Consider the following 16,373-nt stretch of genomic DNA (forward strand, 5'->3'; position numbering starts at 1 on the left):
AAGCAGAGAGAGAGATGATAGGCAAAGCTGTCAGTTCCCCGTCACCCCGACCGACGTTTGGAGGGACTGGGCCGGCTGTAAAACGAACCCAGTGGCTTCCTCCAATCCCGCGATGTTTCTCTTGTGGCCGAGAGGGACATCTAGCCAGAGGGTGTCCGGATCGGGATGAGCCAATGCCGACAGCCGGGTCCACCGATCACAAAGGCCTCTCCTGCCACGACCTCACTACCTGCTGGGCACATGAGGGAGCCCCCGCCCCAAAGTTCCCAGTGAAGATTGCTGGGAAGGACACAGAGGCACTTTTAGACTACGGAAGTATCGTCTCCCTGGTCCGACCGGAATTTGCCCGTGCCACGGGGGGGGGAGAGATGGCGGTGTCCTGCATCCACGGGGACACGTGGGGATGACGACGGAGGTGAGGTGGTCTGCACCCACACCACAGCAACAGACCCGGAACGGGCAGCGGAGGTTGAGCCCCTGGAAGACGTGCAATCAGACGAGGTGTTCTCGCACTTTCCGGAAGCTGAAATGGAAGGTCACCGGCCAGGACAAGGTCAAGACCTCCGAGAACTGGTTGGCCGGAACGCAGATGTCTTCTCTGAGATCCCAGGTCGAACAACAGCCATCTCCCACGACATCAGAACAGAGCCGGGAAAGACCGTAAGACTACGACCATACAGAATCCCCGAGGCCAGACGGGAGGCCATCAGGGACGAGGTGAGGAAAATGCTTGACCTTGGGGTGGTGGAGGAGTCACACAGTGCCTGGTCCAGTCCTATAGTCCTGGTTGGAAAGCCGGACAGAAGCATTAGGTTCTGCAATGACTACAGAAAATTAAATGCAATTTCTCTGTTTGACACCTACCCTATGCCCCGGGTAGATGAGCTGGTCGAGAGACTAGGACCGGCCCGGTTCATCTCCACGCTAGACTTAACGAAAGGGTACTGGCAGGTACCGCTCACCCCCCAGGCCATGGAGAAGACTGCCTTCTCAACACCAGACGGCGCCTTCCACTATAAAGTGCTCCCATTTGGCCTTCATGGAGCTCCGGCAACGTTTCAGAGGCTAATGGATAAGATACTGCGGCCCCATCAGGAATACGCCGCGGCATACCTCGACGACATCGTCATCCATAGCACGTCATGGGAGAAGCATCTACAGCACCTAGCCGCAGTCCTCCAGGCCTTGCGAGAGGCGGGACTGACAGCCAACCCTGCAAAGTGCTCCCTCGCCTTGGAGGAGGCAAATTACCTTGGGTACACTGTCGGCTGAGGAAATGTGAAGCCCCAAGTAAAGAAGGTGGAGGCCATAACAACCTGGCCCCAACCCCAGACAAAACGACAGGTGAGAACATTTCTAGGGCTAGTTGGGTATTACAGACAGTTCATCCCTAACTTTGCTTCGGTAGCCGCCCCCTTGCATGAACTGACAGGCAAAAACGCACCCAACGGGGTAAAGTGGACGGAGCAGGCCCAGTTGGCCTTCAATGCCTTGAAGACAGCCCTCTGTGGGGAAACCGTACTACACACCCCTGACTTTGGCAAGAGGTTTGTACTACAGACCGATGCATCAGAGGTAGGCCTAGGGGCAGTCCTGTCCCAAGTACATGATGGAAGTGAATACCCCATCACCTTTGTTAGCCGCAAACTACTTCCCCATGAGAAGAATTATGCAACTATTGAAAAGGAGTGCCTAGCAGTTAAATGGGCAATAGGTAAACTAAGGTACCACTTACTAGGCCGAGAGTTTACATTGGTCACAGACCACGCCCCCCTAAAGTGGATGGCCTTTAACAAAGACAAGAATGCCAGAATAACCCGTTGGTTTTTGCACCTACAGGACTTTAAGTTCACAGTGGAGCACAGAGCGGGTGGGCTACATGGGAACGCCGATGCCCTGTCAAGAAGGGACGACTGCCTGTGGACTGCCGCTCCCCACCGTAGTTCGGAGCGGAGGGGGGGGGTACGTGATGGCCCAGCTGGCTTGGGGTAGCCAGGCAACGGCCACCAAGAGGCGTGGTAGTGGATGGGCGGTACTACAGCAGGTGGCCCTAAGTGCACCTCCCAGGTGTTCTGAATCAGAACCTCAATCAAGAGCCTGTAAAAGGGAGGGTGAGACGACACTGTGGGGGGAAGAAAAGAAGCGGAACGACACTAATCCCTCTGCCCTTCTCACTCCAGGACGAGTCCAGCTGAGCTGCCCGATGCCTCCGGCGATCCCGGTGAACCCGGCGTTTTGAGTTTGTTTATGCCCCCTCCCCTCTTCCCCTCAGGTTATAATAAATAAAATTTCCGTTTGACTTCACTGCAATCCTGGGGTCTCGGCTGAACTCTTATTCCCACTGTTAGGAATTTAAGTAGAAGTGCACCCCTAGCGGTGAGAAGTATGTTACGTATAACAATGTTTAGAATAGAATTGTAGTTGTTGTGATGTTAGATAGTAGATATTACATTTGTATGTTAAATAAAGTGAATGTATTATAGACAATAACAATTTAAAGTCATATAAATCATATAAATACTGTACACATTAACATCCTGTCATGATGTAATGTTAAAACCTGGGGACGTAAGCTATAGGCCGTTCTTTATGGATTTCTCCTACTTTTCCCCAGAGAGGGTTTTTAGTAGGAGTTTTTCTCTCCTGTCAGGTATTAATTTAGCAATGTAAGACAGCCAAATGAGGCAATGTGTTGCACCAGATAAACTGTGATAAACCATTAAGTACTGTGATCCTATATGTTGTGTGGTAACTGAAGTGTACTAGTTATAAAATGAAGACAAACTATGTATATGATGTTATTTTCACTCTTTGAGGCATAAAGCCGAGATGTGTTTAAATAGAATGAATTGGACAGGGAGAGATGAGACAGAGAGGGGGATCCAGAGACACACGTGGCAGTTCACACCTTGATGTGAAAAGGCTGGACCAGGAAGGAGCCAATGACATTCAAATACACCCAGAAGACCACCCCCCCCGGGAGCTTCAAATCAGCAAACCAAGGAACAAGAAGATTAGATTTATCCTGCAGCCGTCCTGAGGAGTCACTTTTGACTGGGCCGGGGAAATCTCTATTTCGCAAAATATATCACTATTCACATTGTTTTTTCACTTTGTAATTGTAGGCCTTACTCTTTGTTTAGTTATTAAATACTTTTTGATTTTTAAAACGCAAGCTAGTTGACTTTTGATTCACCGTATCCCGCCTGGACGAGAACAAAGGGAAGCTGGTCTCCCCTTCGGCCTTCAGAACCTAACAACTGCTGGGAACATAGAGAACCCAACCACACAAGCTTTGGGTGGGTAGGCCATGTAATGGCGGGAAAAGCAGGGTTGTGTCAACTACAGTATCGCCCTGCAGTCTCCATCTCCTCCATCTCTCCCTGGTTATTCCCATCTCCAAAGGTAGACTTTAGGATACAGCAAAAATTGAAGGATAAGTCGAAGCAAAAGCCAGCATGGCGCATAGTACAGAATTATTTTGATCAGCACTTCTCTGACGTTACGTTCATATTTACGGACGGATCGAAAGACTCCAAAACAGGATGTGCAGGAGCAGCAGTTTATATCCCGTGTGAGAGTGAGATCTGCATCAGGCAAAGAGTATTAGATCATGTGTCAGTTTATACCACAGAGCTATTAGCGATTCTATTGGCCCTGCAGTGACTGGATAAAAGATAAATTAACAACACCGTCATTGCATCTGACAGTTTCTCAGCACTTTCCAGCATAGAATCCAGTAGATCAGATATCAGGAATGATATAATCAATAAAATATTCTTCATAATGTATAGGATGGAAAGTAGAGGTCAAACCATGCAATTCATCTGGGTACCAGCCCATGTTGGTGTGGAGGGGAAGGAACACGTTGATATTCTGGCCAAACAAACACTCAGAATTAATCATTAATCAGTTTTTAAGAGAAACGAATTTAGTTAAACGGATCTAGTTTTTTTTTTTCCTGTACTTTAGTTCATCTCTTAGTGTTCTGCATAATCTCCTGCTCCACCCTCCAGTCCAGATGGTGGCGGTAATGCACCGAACCGCCAATAAGCACTAAAAGAAGAAGAAGAAGAAGAAGAAGCGCAACAGCGCGTAAGCAGAAAGTTACCGGAGCTTCACTTTAACATCTCAAAGTGTTCAGATCCTGTGAGTATGTCCGTGATACACAATGTGTGCTTTGGTGTGTGTTTATGTGTCTGTTTATGTGTTAACGGGCCGTGAAACGTTTTAAGGTTCATTTAAACCGTTTATACGACAAACCCGGAAATACAGAAACACGGAAACCAGGTTTCTGCAGTTTGTTCCTTTTTAAAACGGAATTGGAAAAACACGTTCTATCTTTCCTTTAATCTTTTCTTAAACGCATTTCTTCGTAAGTGGCTGTGACGTCACTGTATAACCGTCAGTAGAGAACATCTGCTCTAAATGGCCCTTTCTCAGTAACTAAGACGGCGAGAACGGACCTGCGTTCCCGCGAGAACAGACTCGGGAGACGGACTCGCGCTTTCGGGAGATCGGTCGTTTCCGCAATCGGAACAGCAGCTGACTTGATGACGTCACCACGTCAGTTGGTCTCGCTAATACGTTTTATGTTGAGTATTTTACTATTATCAAGCTTTTGTTTTATTTTTATTTAAAATTAGAAACTATATATATTAGATTGATCATTAAATATATATATATATAATAAGTCATAAAATAATTATGTATGTATAAAGTATGTCAATGGATCAGATCAGAGTTGTTGTACAGTCCAACATCTTTTTAAAGCAGATGAAGAGGAGCAGCTGTAGTTTGTGGTGCTGCTGAACTTTACTGGATTACAATGACAGGTGTCAATCTAATATTTATTCATATTAGATGGAAGAAACAAACGTTACTTAGTTGAACGTTTAAATTAGGGCTGTTGTATTACATCACACTGCATTAGCTTTATTTTTGTATGGTTTCATAAAGGAGGACGTTGGGCACAGTAACAACAATTAAACAGTACATATTTTACTGGATAGTAACACATTCCACACACAGCTACCGTTTGTCTCCTTGTTACTCAAACATCAAGAGGCTGATCATCAGTGTGGTGTCATCGTACAGTTAAATGCACAAACATCACTATTAATTAAAATGGTGATGTACCTGAACCTCTTCTGTGTCGCTACATTAATAGTGATTAACCTCATAGTATTGTATGTATATGATGTAGTGATCAATGAGGCTACATACCGTTAGATAGATGACATGATCATTAGTGATTAACAAAGTATTTAATATCTATGATGCAGTAATCAATGGAAGCTACAGTTAGATGACATCATTAGTGATTAACAAAGTATTTAATATCTATGATGCAGTAATCAATGGAAGCTACAGTTAGATAGATGACATCATTAGTGATTAACATAGTATTTAATATCTATGATGCAGTAATCAATGGAAGCTACAGTTAGATAGGTGACATCATTAGTGATTACATAGTATTTAATATCTATGATGCAGTGATCAATGGAAGCTACAGTTAGATAGGTGACATCATTAGTGATTACATAGTATTTAGTATCTATGATGCAGTAATCAATGGAAGCTACAGTTAGATAGGTGACATCATTAGTGATTACATAGTATTAAATATCTATGATGCAGTAATCAATGGAAGCTACAGTTAGATAGGTGACATCATTAGTGATTACATAGTATTTAATATCTATGATGCAGTGATCAATGGAAGCTACAGTTAGATAGGTGACATCATTAGTGATTACATAGTATTTAATATCTATGATGCAGTAATCAATGGAAGCTACAGTTAGATAGGTGACATCATTAGTGATTACATAGTATTAAATATCTATGATGCAGTAATCAATGGAAGCTACAGTTAGATAGGTGACATCATTAGTGATTACATAGTATTTAATATCTATGATGCAGTGATCAATGGAAGCTACAGTTAGATAGGTGACATCATTAGTGATTACATAGTATTTAATATCTATGATGCAGTAATCAATGGAAGCTACAGTTAGATAGGTGACATCATTAGTGATTAACATAGTATTTAATATCTATGATGCAGTAATCAATGGAAGCTACAGTTAGATAGGTGACATCATTAGTGATTACATAGTATTTAATATCTATGATGCAGTAATCAATGGAAGCTACACCTTAGATAGGTGACATCATTAGTGATTACATAGTATTAAATATCTATGATGCAGTAATCAATGGAAGCTACAGTTAGATAGATGACATCATTAGTGATTACATAGTATTTAATATCTATGATGCAGTGGTCATAGAGGAAAAAAGTAGCAGATTATAATCCGGAGTTTCCGTAAATGTTGTGAATCTGAATGGACAACACTTTGTTGCTACGTCACCATGACAACGTCAAATTGGTTTATTGTACTTTTTACTCTGACTTGAACGACTTTTAGGCTGTTTGCTGACGTCATTTTAAGTACCGTATTTTCGCGACTATACGGCGCACCTTCAATGAATCGGCGATTTTAGAACTATTTTCATATATAGAGCGCTCCGGATTATAAGGCGCATAGAATAGAAGATACTGCAGTAAAAGGTTTGACTGGGGCTGCGTTATGCATCCACTAGATCGGGCTGTGCTAAATCAAACGTTATTAAGCGTTCACTCCCATGGTAACGTTGTTCTAACGTTAATGTGGATATCAACAATATCTCTGAACCTCCAACTTTCCTTCTTGATTCATGAAAACATTCTTGGTAAATGCTTTGGTGCATCTTGCACCGAGAGGCAGCGCTGGAACAGACGGTGGACCGTCAGCTCGATCCCGACATCCAACTACCAGCTTTAAAATACGCTGTTGGAGCTGCTGGCACCAGACTTTCCCTCCAATGGATCCTCGTTAACCAGTATGGATCAACCAATTGATCCATATACATGGCGCTCCGGATTATAAGGCGCACGCGTCGTTTTTTTAGAAAAAAAAGGATTTTAAGTGCACCTTTATAGTCGCAAAAATACAATAATGATGTAAACATGTTATTATGACAGCCTGAACACACTTTTTTAACGTCACAATGACTTCTGGGTAATTCCTTTGGGCCGATTCACTCATCCAAAGCTGACTTAAGGAAATGATTCATAAAGGACTCAAACACTGTGACAGGTGTGAGTCTGTGAGTCTGTTTGCTAAATGGTGGATGGAATGAACTTGTTTCTCTTTTCTAGTTTTCTGACCCTTCAAAGCGCTTTAAGGCTTCATGTCATCATTCACACACTGATGAATGACAGCAGCTACCACACAGAGACACCTGTCCATCAGTGACCAACATTCACACAGGACTCACAGCCACAGCAGCAATGTGGGTGAAGTGTCCTGCTCAAGGACACATGGACACAGGTCAACAGGACCTGGGATCCAAGCCACAGTCGCCTGAGGGAGCAGGTTGGGATTGTGTGACAGAGGCCGACAGCATCTGCTGCTGTGACGTGAATGTGAGGTGAATGAGCTCTGTGAGTTTGTCCTGATGAAGATGAATAATGTGTGAGATCTCCCAGCAGGTTGTTGTGAAGGTGTGAAGGTGTGGACTCTGCTATGAATCAGGCTGAGGACCCAGAGGACAGTGTCCCTCCCTCTGAAGCCCCTCTGTGGGGGGGACATGACAGACAGACCAAAGCTCAGAGGTGAGAGGACCATCTCCAACTGTCCTCCACTCGTCTCCATGTCCCAACGTCTTTGACTCACTGACTCTGGTTCTACATGTGTGACCAGGATTTACCAGGGACCAGAACCAGGACCTGGACCCAGCTGTGTGTCCATGAAGAGTAACCAGTCCATGGAGCCTCCTCTAGTCTTCAAAGATGCCCGTCCCTCTGCTGATGCAAGGTGAGGGTCTCAGGCTGATGGTGAGGTGTTTCTACCAGACTCTCTGGTGGAGGTTCTGGGTTTCTTGCTCCAGGGCCCTTCAGCAGAGTCCAGTGAGGGAGGGAGAGCTCCATGGAGGACTTGGTGAGACCTGATGGGACTAAACCAAACTGACTGGTGAAGAACACAGTGAGCTGTTGATCCTCAGTGGGACCAGCAGGACCAGTAGACCTAGACCACTACAGGCATGTGGTCCACATCCAGACCTCACGTCATGGACCTTTACCTTGTTTTGGTCTCTGTGAGGACGGACACCATGTGAGATGATGCTTCATGATTAGATGATGATGTGATGATGTAATCTCAGTGTTTCTTTCAGTTCACATCAGAAAAGAAGAAAGTCTCCTGAACCCAGATGTGTGTCCATGAAGAGTCATCATTCTAAAGGTCATTTCATTAACTTCAAAGATGGAGGCCGTTCTTATGACCCACAGTAAGTTCTTAAACAGATGAAGAAGTGTTCAGATTGTCGTTAATGAATCACAGAAATGTTCATTCATTCTTTAAATTGTTGTTTCCTTGACGATCCATCATGATTTCTTATCTTCATCTAATTGGTCCTTATGTGTTAAAGGGTGAATCATTAACTGTAAACATCCTCAGATGTAAACACTGTCACTCAACTAATAAACTGTCCGTCATCAGTCTTCAGCATCTGGTTTCCATGGTGATCAATCATGACAGAAGCCAATATCTTTACCTAATGTTGTCTTGGTGTTGATGGTCCAACCACCATGTGAGCTGATGGTTCATGTTCCTCCACAGAGAGGACCAGGAGAGCTCAGAGGTTCCCACAGAGTCTGCCCAGCAGCATCAAACCCACCTGGACTCCATCTTCATGGTGTGTACATGAACAACTACTTAAACATCTCTCAGTTCACCATCATCTCCATGCTGCACTTTGTAGACCAGTGGATTGTCCATCTGTCCAACATGGACCTGATGGTGGCTTCCATGGTTCTAGTTGGTGTCCTTCATGGAATGTTCTGTTCCAGCTGCTGGAGGAGAACATCCTCACCTTTGTGAAGAACGAGCTGAAGAAGATCCAGAAGGTTTTGAGTTCAGATTACCCAGAATGCTTAGAGAAGCAGGATGAGGAGGTGCTGGATGAAGAGCAGAGGAGGAGCAGAGAGGCATTTGTGAAGATCTCAGTGCACTTCCTGAGGAGAATGAAGCAGGAGGATCTGGCTGAGCGTCTGCAGAGCAGTAAGAGGGTTTCTCTAAAGACTTGCTGATGTTGTGGATTCATTTATTCTTAGTTCCAACTATTTTCTACGTATTCTCTAACTTACTGACTTGATCTATCTGACTGGTGATGAGGACCCACACACCCTCACAGACCAAGAACCTTCAGTAACACACATAGAACCCACTGGAGATCTGAATTCTTCAAGTCAGAGATTTATTGGAGCTACAAATAAACCGAGCTCTTTCCAGAAAGACACCAACGAGGTGATGATACAACACAGTTCATACATCTTTTGACCATTGATTGAGTGAAGCTCTCCCCTCAATCTAACTACGTAACTCTCCTCCTGTTGTCGTCCTACTATTCTTCCTCTTGTCCTTCACTAGACCTTCTATCTGCTTGTTGATGCTGGACTAACTGGCTCAGTCTGGTCAGCTGACCCTCCTGTTCTCCTCCTAGTGTCTACATACACTATATATTAATCTAGTTGTATCCCTACTTACCCAATTTCTCTAAAACTGATTATAACATGAATATATGTTGGATAATAAGACACATTTTCCCTCAACACGATGAATGAGACCTTCACTAATGTCTCAAGAGATGGACAGAATATATTCATGGAGTCATTCTCTGAGGAAAGGACATGTTAAAATCTATTCTGTGACTCATTGATCTTCTCTGTTGTCTTCATTCAGGACTTCCTGCTGCAGTTTGTCAGCGTGAACTCAAATCCAACCTGAAGAAGAAGTTCCAGTCTGTGTTTGAGGGCATCGCTAAAGCAGGAAACCCAACCCTTCTGAATGAGATCTACACAGAGCTCTACATCACAGAGGGAGGGACTGCAGAGGTCAATGAAGAACATGAGGTCAGACAGATTGAAGCAGCATCCAGGAGACCAGGCAGACCAGAAACAACCATCAGACAAGAAGACCTCCTCAAAGCCTCAGCTGGAGGAGAAGAACCAATCAGAACAGTGATGACTAAGGGAGTGGCTGGCATTGGGAAAACAGTCTTGACACAGAAGTTCACTCTGGACTGGGCTGAAGACAAAGACCATCAGGACATACAGTTCACATTTCCATTCACCTTCAGAGAGCTGAATGTGCTGAGAGAGAAGAAGTTCAGCTTGGTGGGACTTGTTCATCACTTCTTCAGTGAAACCAGAGCAGCAGGAATCTGCAGGTTTGAAGAGTTCCAGGTCGTGTTCATCTTTGACGGTCTGGATGAGTGTCGACTTCCTCTGGACTTCCACAACAATGAGATCCTGACTGATGTCACAGAGACCTCCTCAGTGGATGTGCTCCTCACAAACCTCATCAGGGGGAAGCTGCTTCCCTCTGCTCGCCTCTGGATAACCACACGACCTGCAGCAGCCAATCAGATCCCTCCTGAGTGTGTTGGCATGGTGACAGAGGTCAGAGGGTTCACTGACCCCCAGAAGGAGGAGTACTTCAGGAAGAGGTTCAGAGATGAGGAGCAGGCCAGCATGATCATCTCTCACATCAAGACCTCACAAAGCCTCCACATCATGTGTCACATCCCAGTCTTCTGCTGGATCACTGCTGGAGTTCTGGAGGACGTGTTGAAGACCAGAGAGAGAAGAGATCTGCCCAAGACCCTGACTGAGATGTACATCCACTTCCTGGTGGTTCAGTCCAAAGTGAAGAAGGTCAAGTACGATGGAGGAGCTGAGACGGATCCACACTGGAGTCCAGAGAGCAGGAAGATGATCGAGTCTCTGGGAAAACTGGCCTTTGATCAGCTGCAGAAAGGCCACCTGATCTTCTATGAATCTGACCTGACAGAGTGTGGCATCGATATCAGAGCAGCCTCAGTGTGCTCAGGAGTGTTCACTCAGATCTTCAGAGAGGAGAGAGGACTGTACCAGGACAAGGTGTTCTGCTTCGTCCATCTGAGTGTTCAGGAGTTTCTGGCTGCTCTTCATGTCCATCTGACCTTCTTCAGCTCTGGTGTCAATCTGCTGTCAGGAGAACCTGGACCAATGCGTCTCTACCAGAGAGCTGTGGACCAGGCCTTACAGAGTCCTAATGGACACCTGGACTTGTTCCTCCGCTTCCTCCTGGGTCTTTCTCTGGAGACCAATCAGAGTCTCCTACGAGGTCTGCTGACACAGACAGGAAGTACCTCACAGACCAATCAGAAGACAGTCCAGTACATCAAGGAGAAGATCAGTGAGAATGTGTCTCCAGAGAAAAGCATCAATCTGTTCCACTGTCTGAATGAACTGAATGATGGTTCTCTAGTGGAGGAGATCCAACAGTCCCTTAGTTCAGGACGTCTCTCCACAGATAAACTGTCTCCTGCTCAGTGGTCAGCTCTGGTCTTCATCTTACTGTCATCACAAGAAGATCTAGAGGTGTTTGACCTGAAGAAATACTCTGCTTCAGAGGAGGCTCTTCTGAGGCTGCTGCCAGTGGTCAAAGCCTCCAACAAAGTTCTGTAAGTAAAGAGTTAGATTCATTCATCATGACTTCATGTCAACATCATGGTTGTTTATTTCTGATTCAGAACATGAAAAACATGAAATCAGAAGATAAAGATTTATTTTTGTATCTTTCTTTAAAACGAGTCAGATGGAGGATAGAGAAGCTTAACTTTGTATTTTCAGCTCTATTTAACAACATTAGATCTTCCTTCCTCATCCTGATACTGATACTACAGTACTTCCTGTTAACAGTAGAGCAAATTAACTGATGTTTTCCTCTTGTTGTTCTTTGATCATCATGATTTTATTTTAGTTCAAACTCATCACTAAAGAGAGTTTAATTTTAACACAAATGTTATTTTTCTTGTTGGTTGTTGTCTCTTCAGACTCAGTGGCTGTAACCTCTCAGAGAGAAGCTGTGAAGTTCTGTCCTCAGTCCTCAGCTCCCAGTCCTCTAGTCTGAGAGAACTGGATCTGAGTAACAACCACCTGCAGGATTCAGGAGTGAAGCTGCTGTGTGATGGACTGAAGAGTCCACACTGTGACCTGGAGACTCTCAGGTCAGGATTCAATGTCCACTTGGTCTTTATTTACATCAATTGTACATGTTTTACTTTATATGATTCTTGTATGGTTTAAATAAAATATTTATTTCCAAATATTTCCATAAACATTTGTTGGAATTTGTTTTCACTAAAATGTTAGAAATCGAAAATTTTGGAAATATATTTATCAGTTTATAAGATTCTTTATGTACAGTTTAAAGTAGAAAAAGAACAAATGGAAAAACATTCACTGAACAAATGTTCTTTGATCATCATGATTTCATTTTAGTTCAATCTCATCACTAAAGAGAATTTAATCTTAACACAAATGTTATTTTTCTTGTTGGTTGTTGTCTCTTCAGACTCAGTGGCTGTAACCTCTCAGAGAGAAGCTGTGAAGTTCTGTCCTCAGTCCTCAGCTCCCAGTCCTCTAGTCTGAGAGAACTGGATCTGAGTAACAACCACCTGCAGGATTCAGGAGTGAAGCTGCTGTGTGATGGACTGAAGAGTCCACACTGTGACCTGGAGACTCTCAGGTCAAGATTCAATGTCTTTATTTACTTCATATGATGCTTGTATGATTTAAATAAAATATTGATTTTCCAAATTTTTCTATAAACATCTGTTAGACTAAAATGTTAGAAATAGAAATGTTGGTAAAATATATTTATCAGTTATAAGATTGTTGATGTACAGTTTAATGGGCTTTTTGTGTGTTTTGTTCTGTCTGTAAACCAGTAAGTAATAATGGTCACATGATCCCTCACTAGCCGACAGTATCTCCGTCCTGCAGTGACCTTCCAGCCCTCACAGCTCCCTCAGGTCATGTGACATGTGTGTTGTTTTGTGTGTCTGCAGCCTGTCAGGCTGTCTGATCACAGAGAAAGGCTGTGCTTCTCTGGTCTCAGCTCTGAGCTCCAACCCCTCCCACCTGAGAGAGCTGGACCTGAGCTACAACCATCCAACAGACTCAGGAGTGAAGCTGCTGTCTGATGGACTGGAGGATCCTCACTGGAGACTGGAGACTCTCAGGTATGAAGAGGCTGCAGCCACAGACCATCAGTCTGGTAGAGGAGGGAGAGCTGGAGACCTTTTCTCTGTCCCACTGTCAGTCTGGTCATGTGACCCTGAGACACCAAGCTGACCTCAAACTACCAGAGACTCATCAAACTGTTTCCCACATCAGACCATCAACACAGACAGAAGTAGTGAGGAGGAGTAGTCAGGATGACTGTTCCCAAAACAGGGAGGAAGGTGACGAAAGGCTTGTGTCTCTGGAGCCTTGTCTTGTTGTTATAGGAGAGGACAGAGGTGTCTCCTGACACGGTGAAGGCATCATGGTGGGTTGATATGAGTCAACGTCGTCACCTGGATGTTTAGAAGCTGATCATCTGCCTCCAGTGTGTGTTGTCCTTTAGTCACACGTTATTACTAAATGACACAGTTAAAGAAACAATATGTTCAAACCGTCTTGATGGATCATCACAGCAGGAATGTTTGGTGTTTTAAAGGAGCTCAGCTTCAGGTTTTGGTGCTTTGCACTGAGAGCCAGATCCCTGGATGATAAGTTGGACTTGTTGAAACTACAGGTGACAGTCGGCCACAGACACTCAGTGAGGAACCAACAGCTGATTGTGGACATCGGGGGTATTGCACAAAAGCACAATAAAGAAAGAATTTGACTGTTTTATGTGTTGGTTTTATTGCTGTATCTGTGTTGATGTGGTAAATGTGCTGGTTTTACTGTCAAGTGTCTTTGAGTAGCAACATGTAAAGCACTATATGTGTAGTGGCTAAACCGTTTCCTTTTGGCCTTTCCTATGGCTCCTATTTCCTCGTCCTGTTGTTTTCTACCACATGTGGAAATCCTCTGATGTGACACATTCTTCTGTGTCCATGAAGGTCATGAAGATTTGAGCTAAGGACTTCAGTGACAAACACACACTTCTAAAATGTTAATACAAATACATCAGAACACAACGGAATAACTGTTAAACCCAGATCAGCTGATTTAACCCATGAGCTGCAGGATTCATCTTAGCCTGGCTCTTAGCCTGGTCTGGAGCAGGTTAGCTTCAAAGAATAAATCGCCATGGTTACTTGGCCCGGTTTAATTCAACCTCCTTTGGTGCAACCAAATCAAGCTAAATTCCTCCAGAATAACCTGGATATCCGACTTAATCCCTTATCCGGGTTTGGTGCAACAGCCCCCTGGGGGGTCAGAGCCCAAAGAGGTTTGTTTAGGACTGGACCAAAGTTCTAGGGGGACTTAGGCAGTGCTCTGTGGCTGCAGACCCACCTGAGCTGTAACATCTTCACCTGCAGACTACAGGTGATAGAAACTGAACCACCTGTGAAACCACAGTGAAGAAGGTCAAAGGTCAATCATAATTAATTGTTGGGAGGCTTCTAAGGACGCTTCGTTCTTCTTCTTTGGTTTGTCCACAGTACTTTGTGTTCGTAGTACTTCGTCCTCATAGTACTTCATGCTGGTAGTACTTTAGGCCTGTAGTACTTTGTGCTGGTAGTACTTCATGCTGGCAGTACTTTGTGCTCACAGTACTTCATGCTGGCAGTACTTTGTGCTCACAGTACTTTATGTCGGTAGTACTTCATGCTGGTAGTACTTTAGGCCTGTAGTAGGTTTCTAACACGTTAACATGCACTAATCCTAACAGATGATGAATGAGTGAACATGATGAGCTGTGGTCATGGGCCAATCAGAAGAAGAAGAGGTGGTCCATGTGGACATGAAGGACCAAGCTGTGTGTATGAGAGTGATGTCATGTCCATGTCTCCATGCTGCTCTGACCCCCCTCCTCCTTTCAGGGTGGAGCCTGCTGGAGTCCGATGGATGACACCAGGTCTGAAGAAGTGTAAGTGAGCTTTGAGTTGGATTCATCACACTGTGACATCACTCATTCACCTCTGGGATGTCACTAGATGAACACATGATTAATAACTGCAGCTGTATTGTGTCTTGTTCTCTCATCAGATTCCTGTGAACTCACAATCGACACAAACACAGTAAACAGAGACCTCAAACTGTCTGACAACAACAGGAAGGTGACATGTGTGAAGAAGGAGGAGGTTCAGTCATATCCTGATCATCCAGACAGATTTGACTTCTATCCTCAGCAGCTGTGTAGAACTGGTCTGACTGGTCGCTGTTACTGGGAGGTCGAGTTCAGAGGAAGTGTTTTTGTATCAGTGAGTTACAGAGGAATCAAGAGGAAAGGAGGCAGTAGAGACTGTTTGTTTGGACACAATGATCAGTCCTGGAGTCTGAGATGCTCTAATGAAGGTTACTATGTCTGTCACAATGAGACACAAACACCCATCATCTCCTCCTCCTCCTCCTCCTCTGGTAGAGTAGCAGTGTATGTGGACTGTCCTGCTGGCTCTCTGTCCTTCTACAGAGTCTCATCTGACTCACTGATCCACCTCCACACCTTCAGCACCACATTTACTGAACCTCTTTATCCTGGGTTTGGGTCCTGGTCCGGTTCTGGTTCCTCAGTGTCTTTGTGTCCTCTGTAGGACGGAGAGTCTCCTCCTGGTGGAGAACCTTCCTCTCTGCTCACCACATAGTTCAGTGTGTACAGCTGATGGAGGTCCATGTGGGTGTAGGTGCAGGTGGAGCAGGTGAGGGGTACCTGAGCTGGTCTGGACTCTGGGGGTCCACAGCTCTCTGGGACTTGTGCTGTTGCAGATGAACGTGTGAAAGAGCTCAGCGAGGTGTGTTTTAATGTCTCTGTGCTCGATGCCTCTGTGGATGAATCAATAATCATCATTTAGATGTTGGCTCCTAATTACAGTTTAATCTTAATCTTTATGTGTCACAATGTTCAAGAAGACATTTTATACGACTAATGTATCTGTTTGATAAATTGTACTCAAATTTTAACTTCAAATATTTCAATGTGTCACATTAAAGATCATTTCACATTATCTGCTTTGTTCCTTTTTAAAGCTTCAGCAAACCTCTGAAAAAAGGTTTAATGACAGATATTAGTTACTTCAATTCATTTTATTTTGTATAGCCCAAAATCGCAAATTACAAATTTGCCTCAGAGGGCTTTACAGTCTGTACACATGCAACATCCTCTGTCCCGAAAACCTCACATCGGCACAGGAAAAACTCCCCTCCATGGGGAAAAAAGGGAAGAAACCTTAGGGAGAACGTCAGAGGAGGGATCCCTCTCCCGGGATGGACAGACTGCAATGGATGTCATGTGTACAGAATCAACAATGTAAAAGATGTACAATACATTCAATTC

The 16,373-nt window shown here is 44.3% G+C and overlaps 1 protein-coding gene across 1 annotated transcript in view; it reads left to right on the forward strand.

Moving 5' to 3' along the window:
* The window catches only part of LOC119227422 (NACHT, LRR and PYD domains-containing protein 3-like), a 58,111-nt gene extending 42,067 nt beyond the window's left edge, over window positions 1-16,044 (forward strand). Inside the window, exons 2-12 of the mRNA XM_062557456.1 lie at window positions 3,985-4,149; window positions 7,544-7,669; window positions 7,758-7,871; window positions 8,230-8,343; window positions 8,676-8,751; window positions 8,906-9,116; window positions 9,798-11,562; window positions 11,935-12,108; window positions 12,456-12,629; window positions 14,923-14,969; window positions 15,089-16,044. Coding sequence (XP_062413440.1) covers window positions 7,581-7,669; window positions 7,758-7,871; window positions 8,230-8,343; window positions 8,676-8,751; window positions 8,906-9,116; window positions 9,798-11,562; window positions 11,935-12,108; window positions 12,456-12,629; window positions 14,923-14,969; window positions 15,089-15,633 — 3,309 coding nt within the window. The 5' untranslated portion in view covers window positions 3,985-4,149; window positions 7,544-7,580 and the 3' untranslated portion in view covers window positions 15,634-16,044. The remainder of the gene's footprint in view (window positions 1-3,984; window positions 4,150-7,543; window positions 7,670-7,757; window positions 7,872-8,229; window positions 8,344-8,675; window positions 8,752-8,905; window positions 9,117-9,797; window positions 11,563-11,934; window positions 12,109-12,455; window positions 12,630-14,922; window positions 14,970-15,088) is intronic.
* The last annotated feature ends 329 nt before the right edge of the window (window positions 16,045-16,373 follow it).

This window comes from Pungitius pungitius, chromosome 14 (genome assembly GCF_949316345.1).
Source record: "Pungitius pungitius chromosome 14, fPunPun2.1, whole genome shotgun sequence".
NCBI classification, from domain to species: domain Eukaryota; kingdom Metazoa; phylum Chordata; class Actinopteri; order Perciformes; family Gasterosteidae; genus Pungitius; species Pungitius pungitius.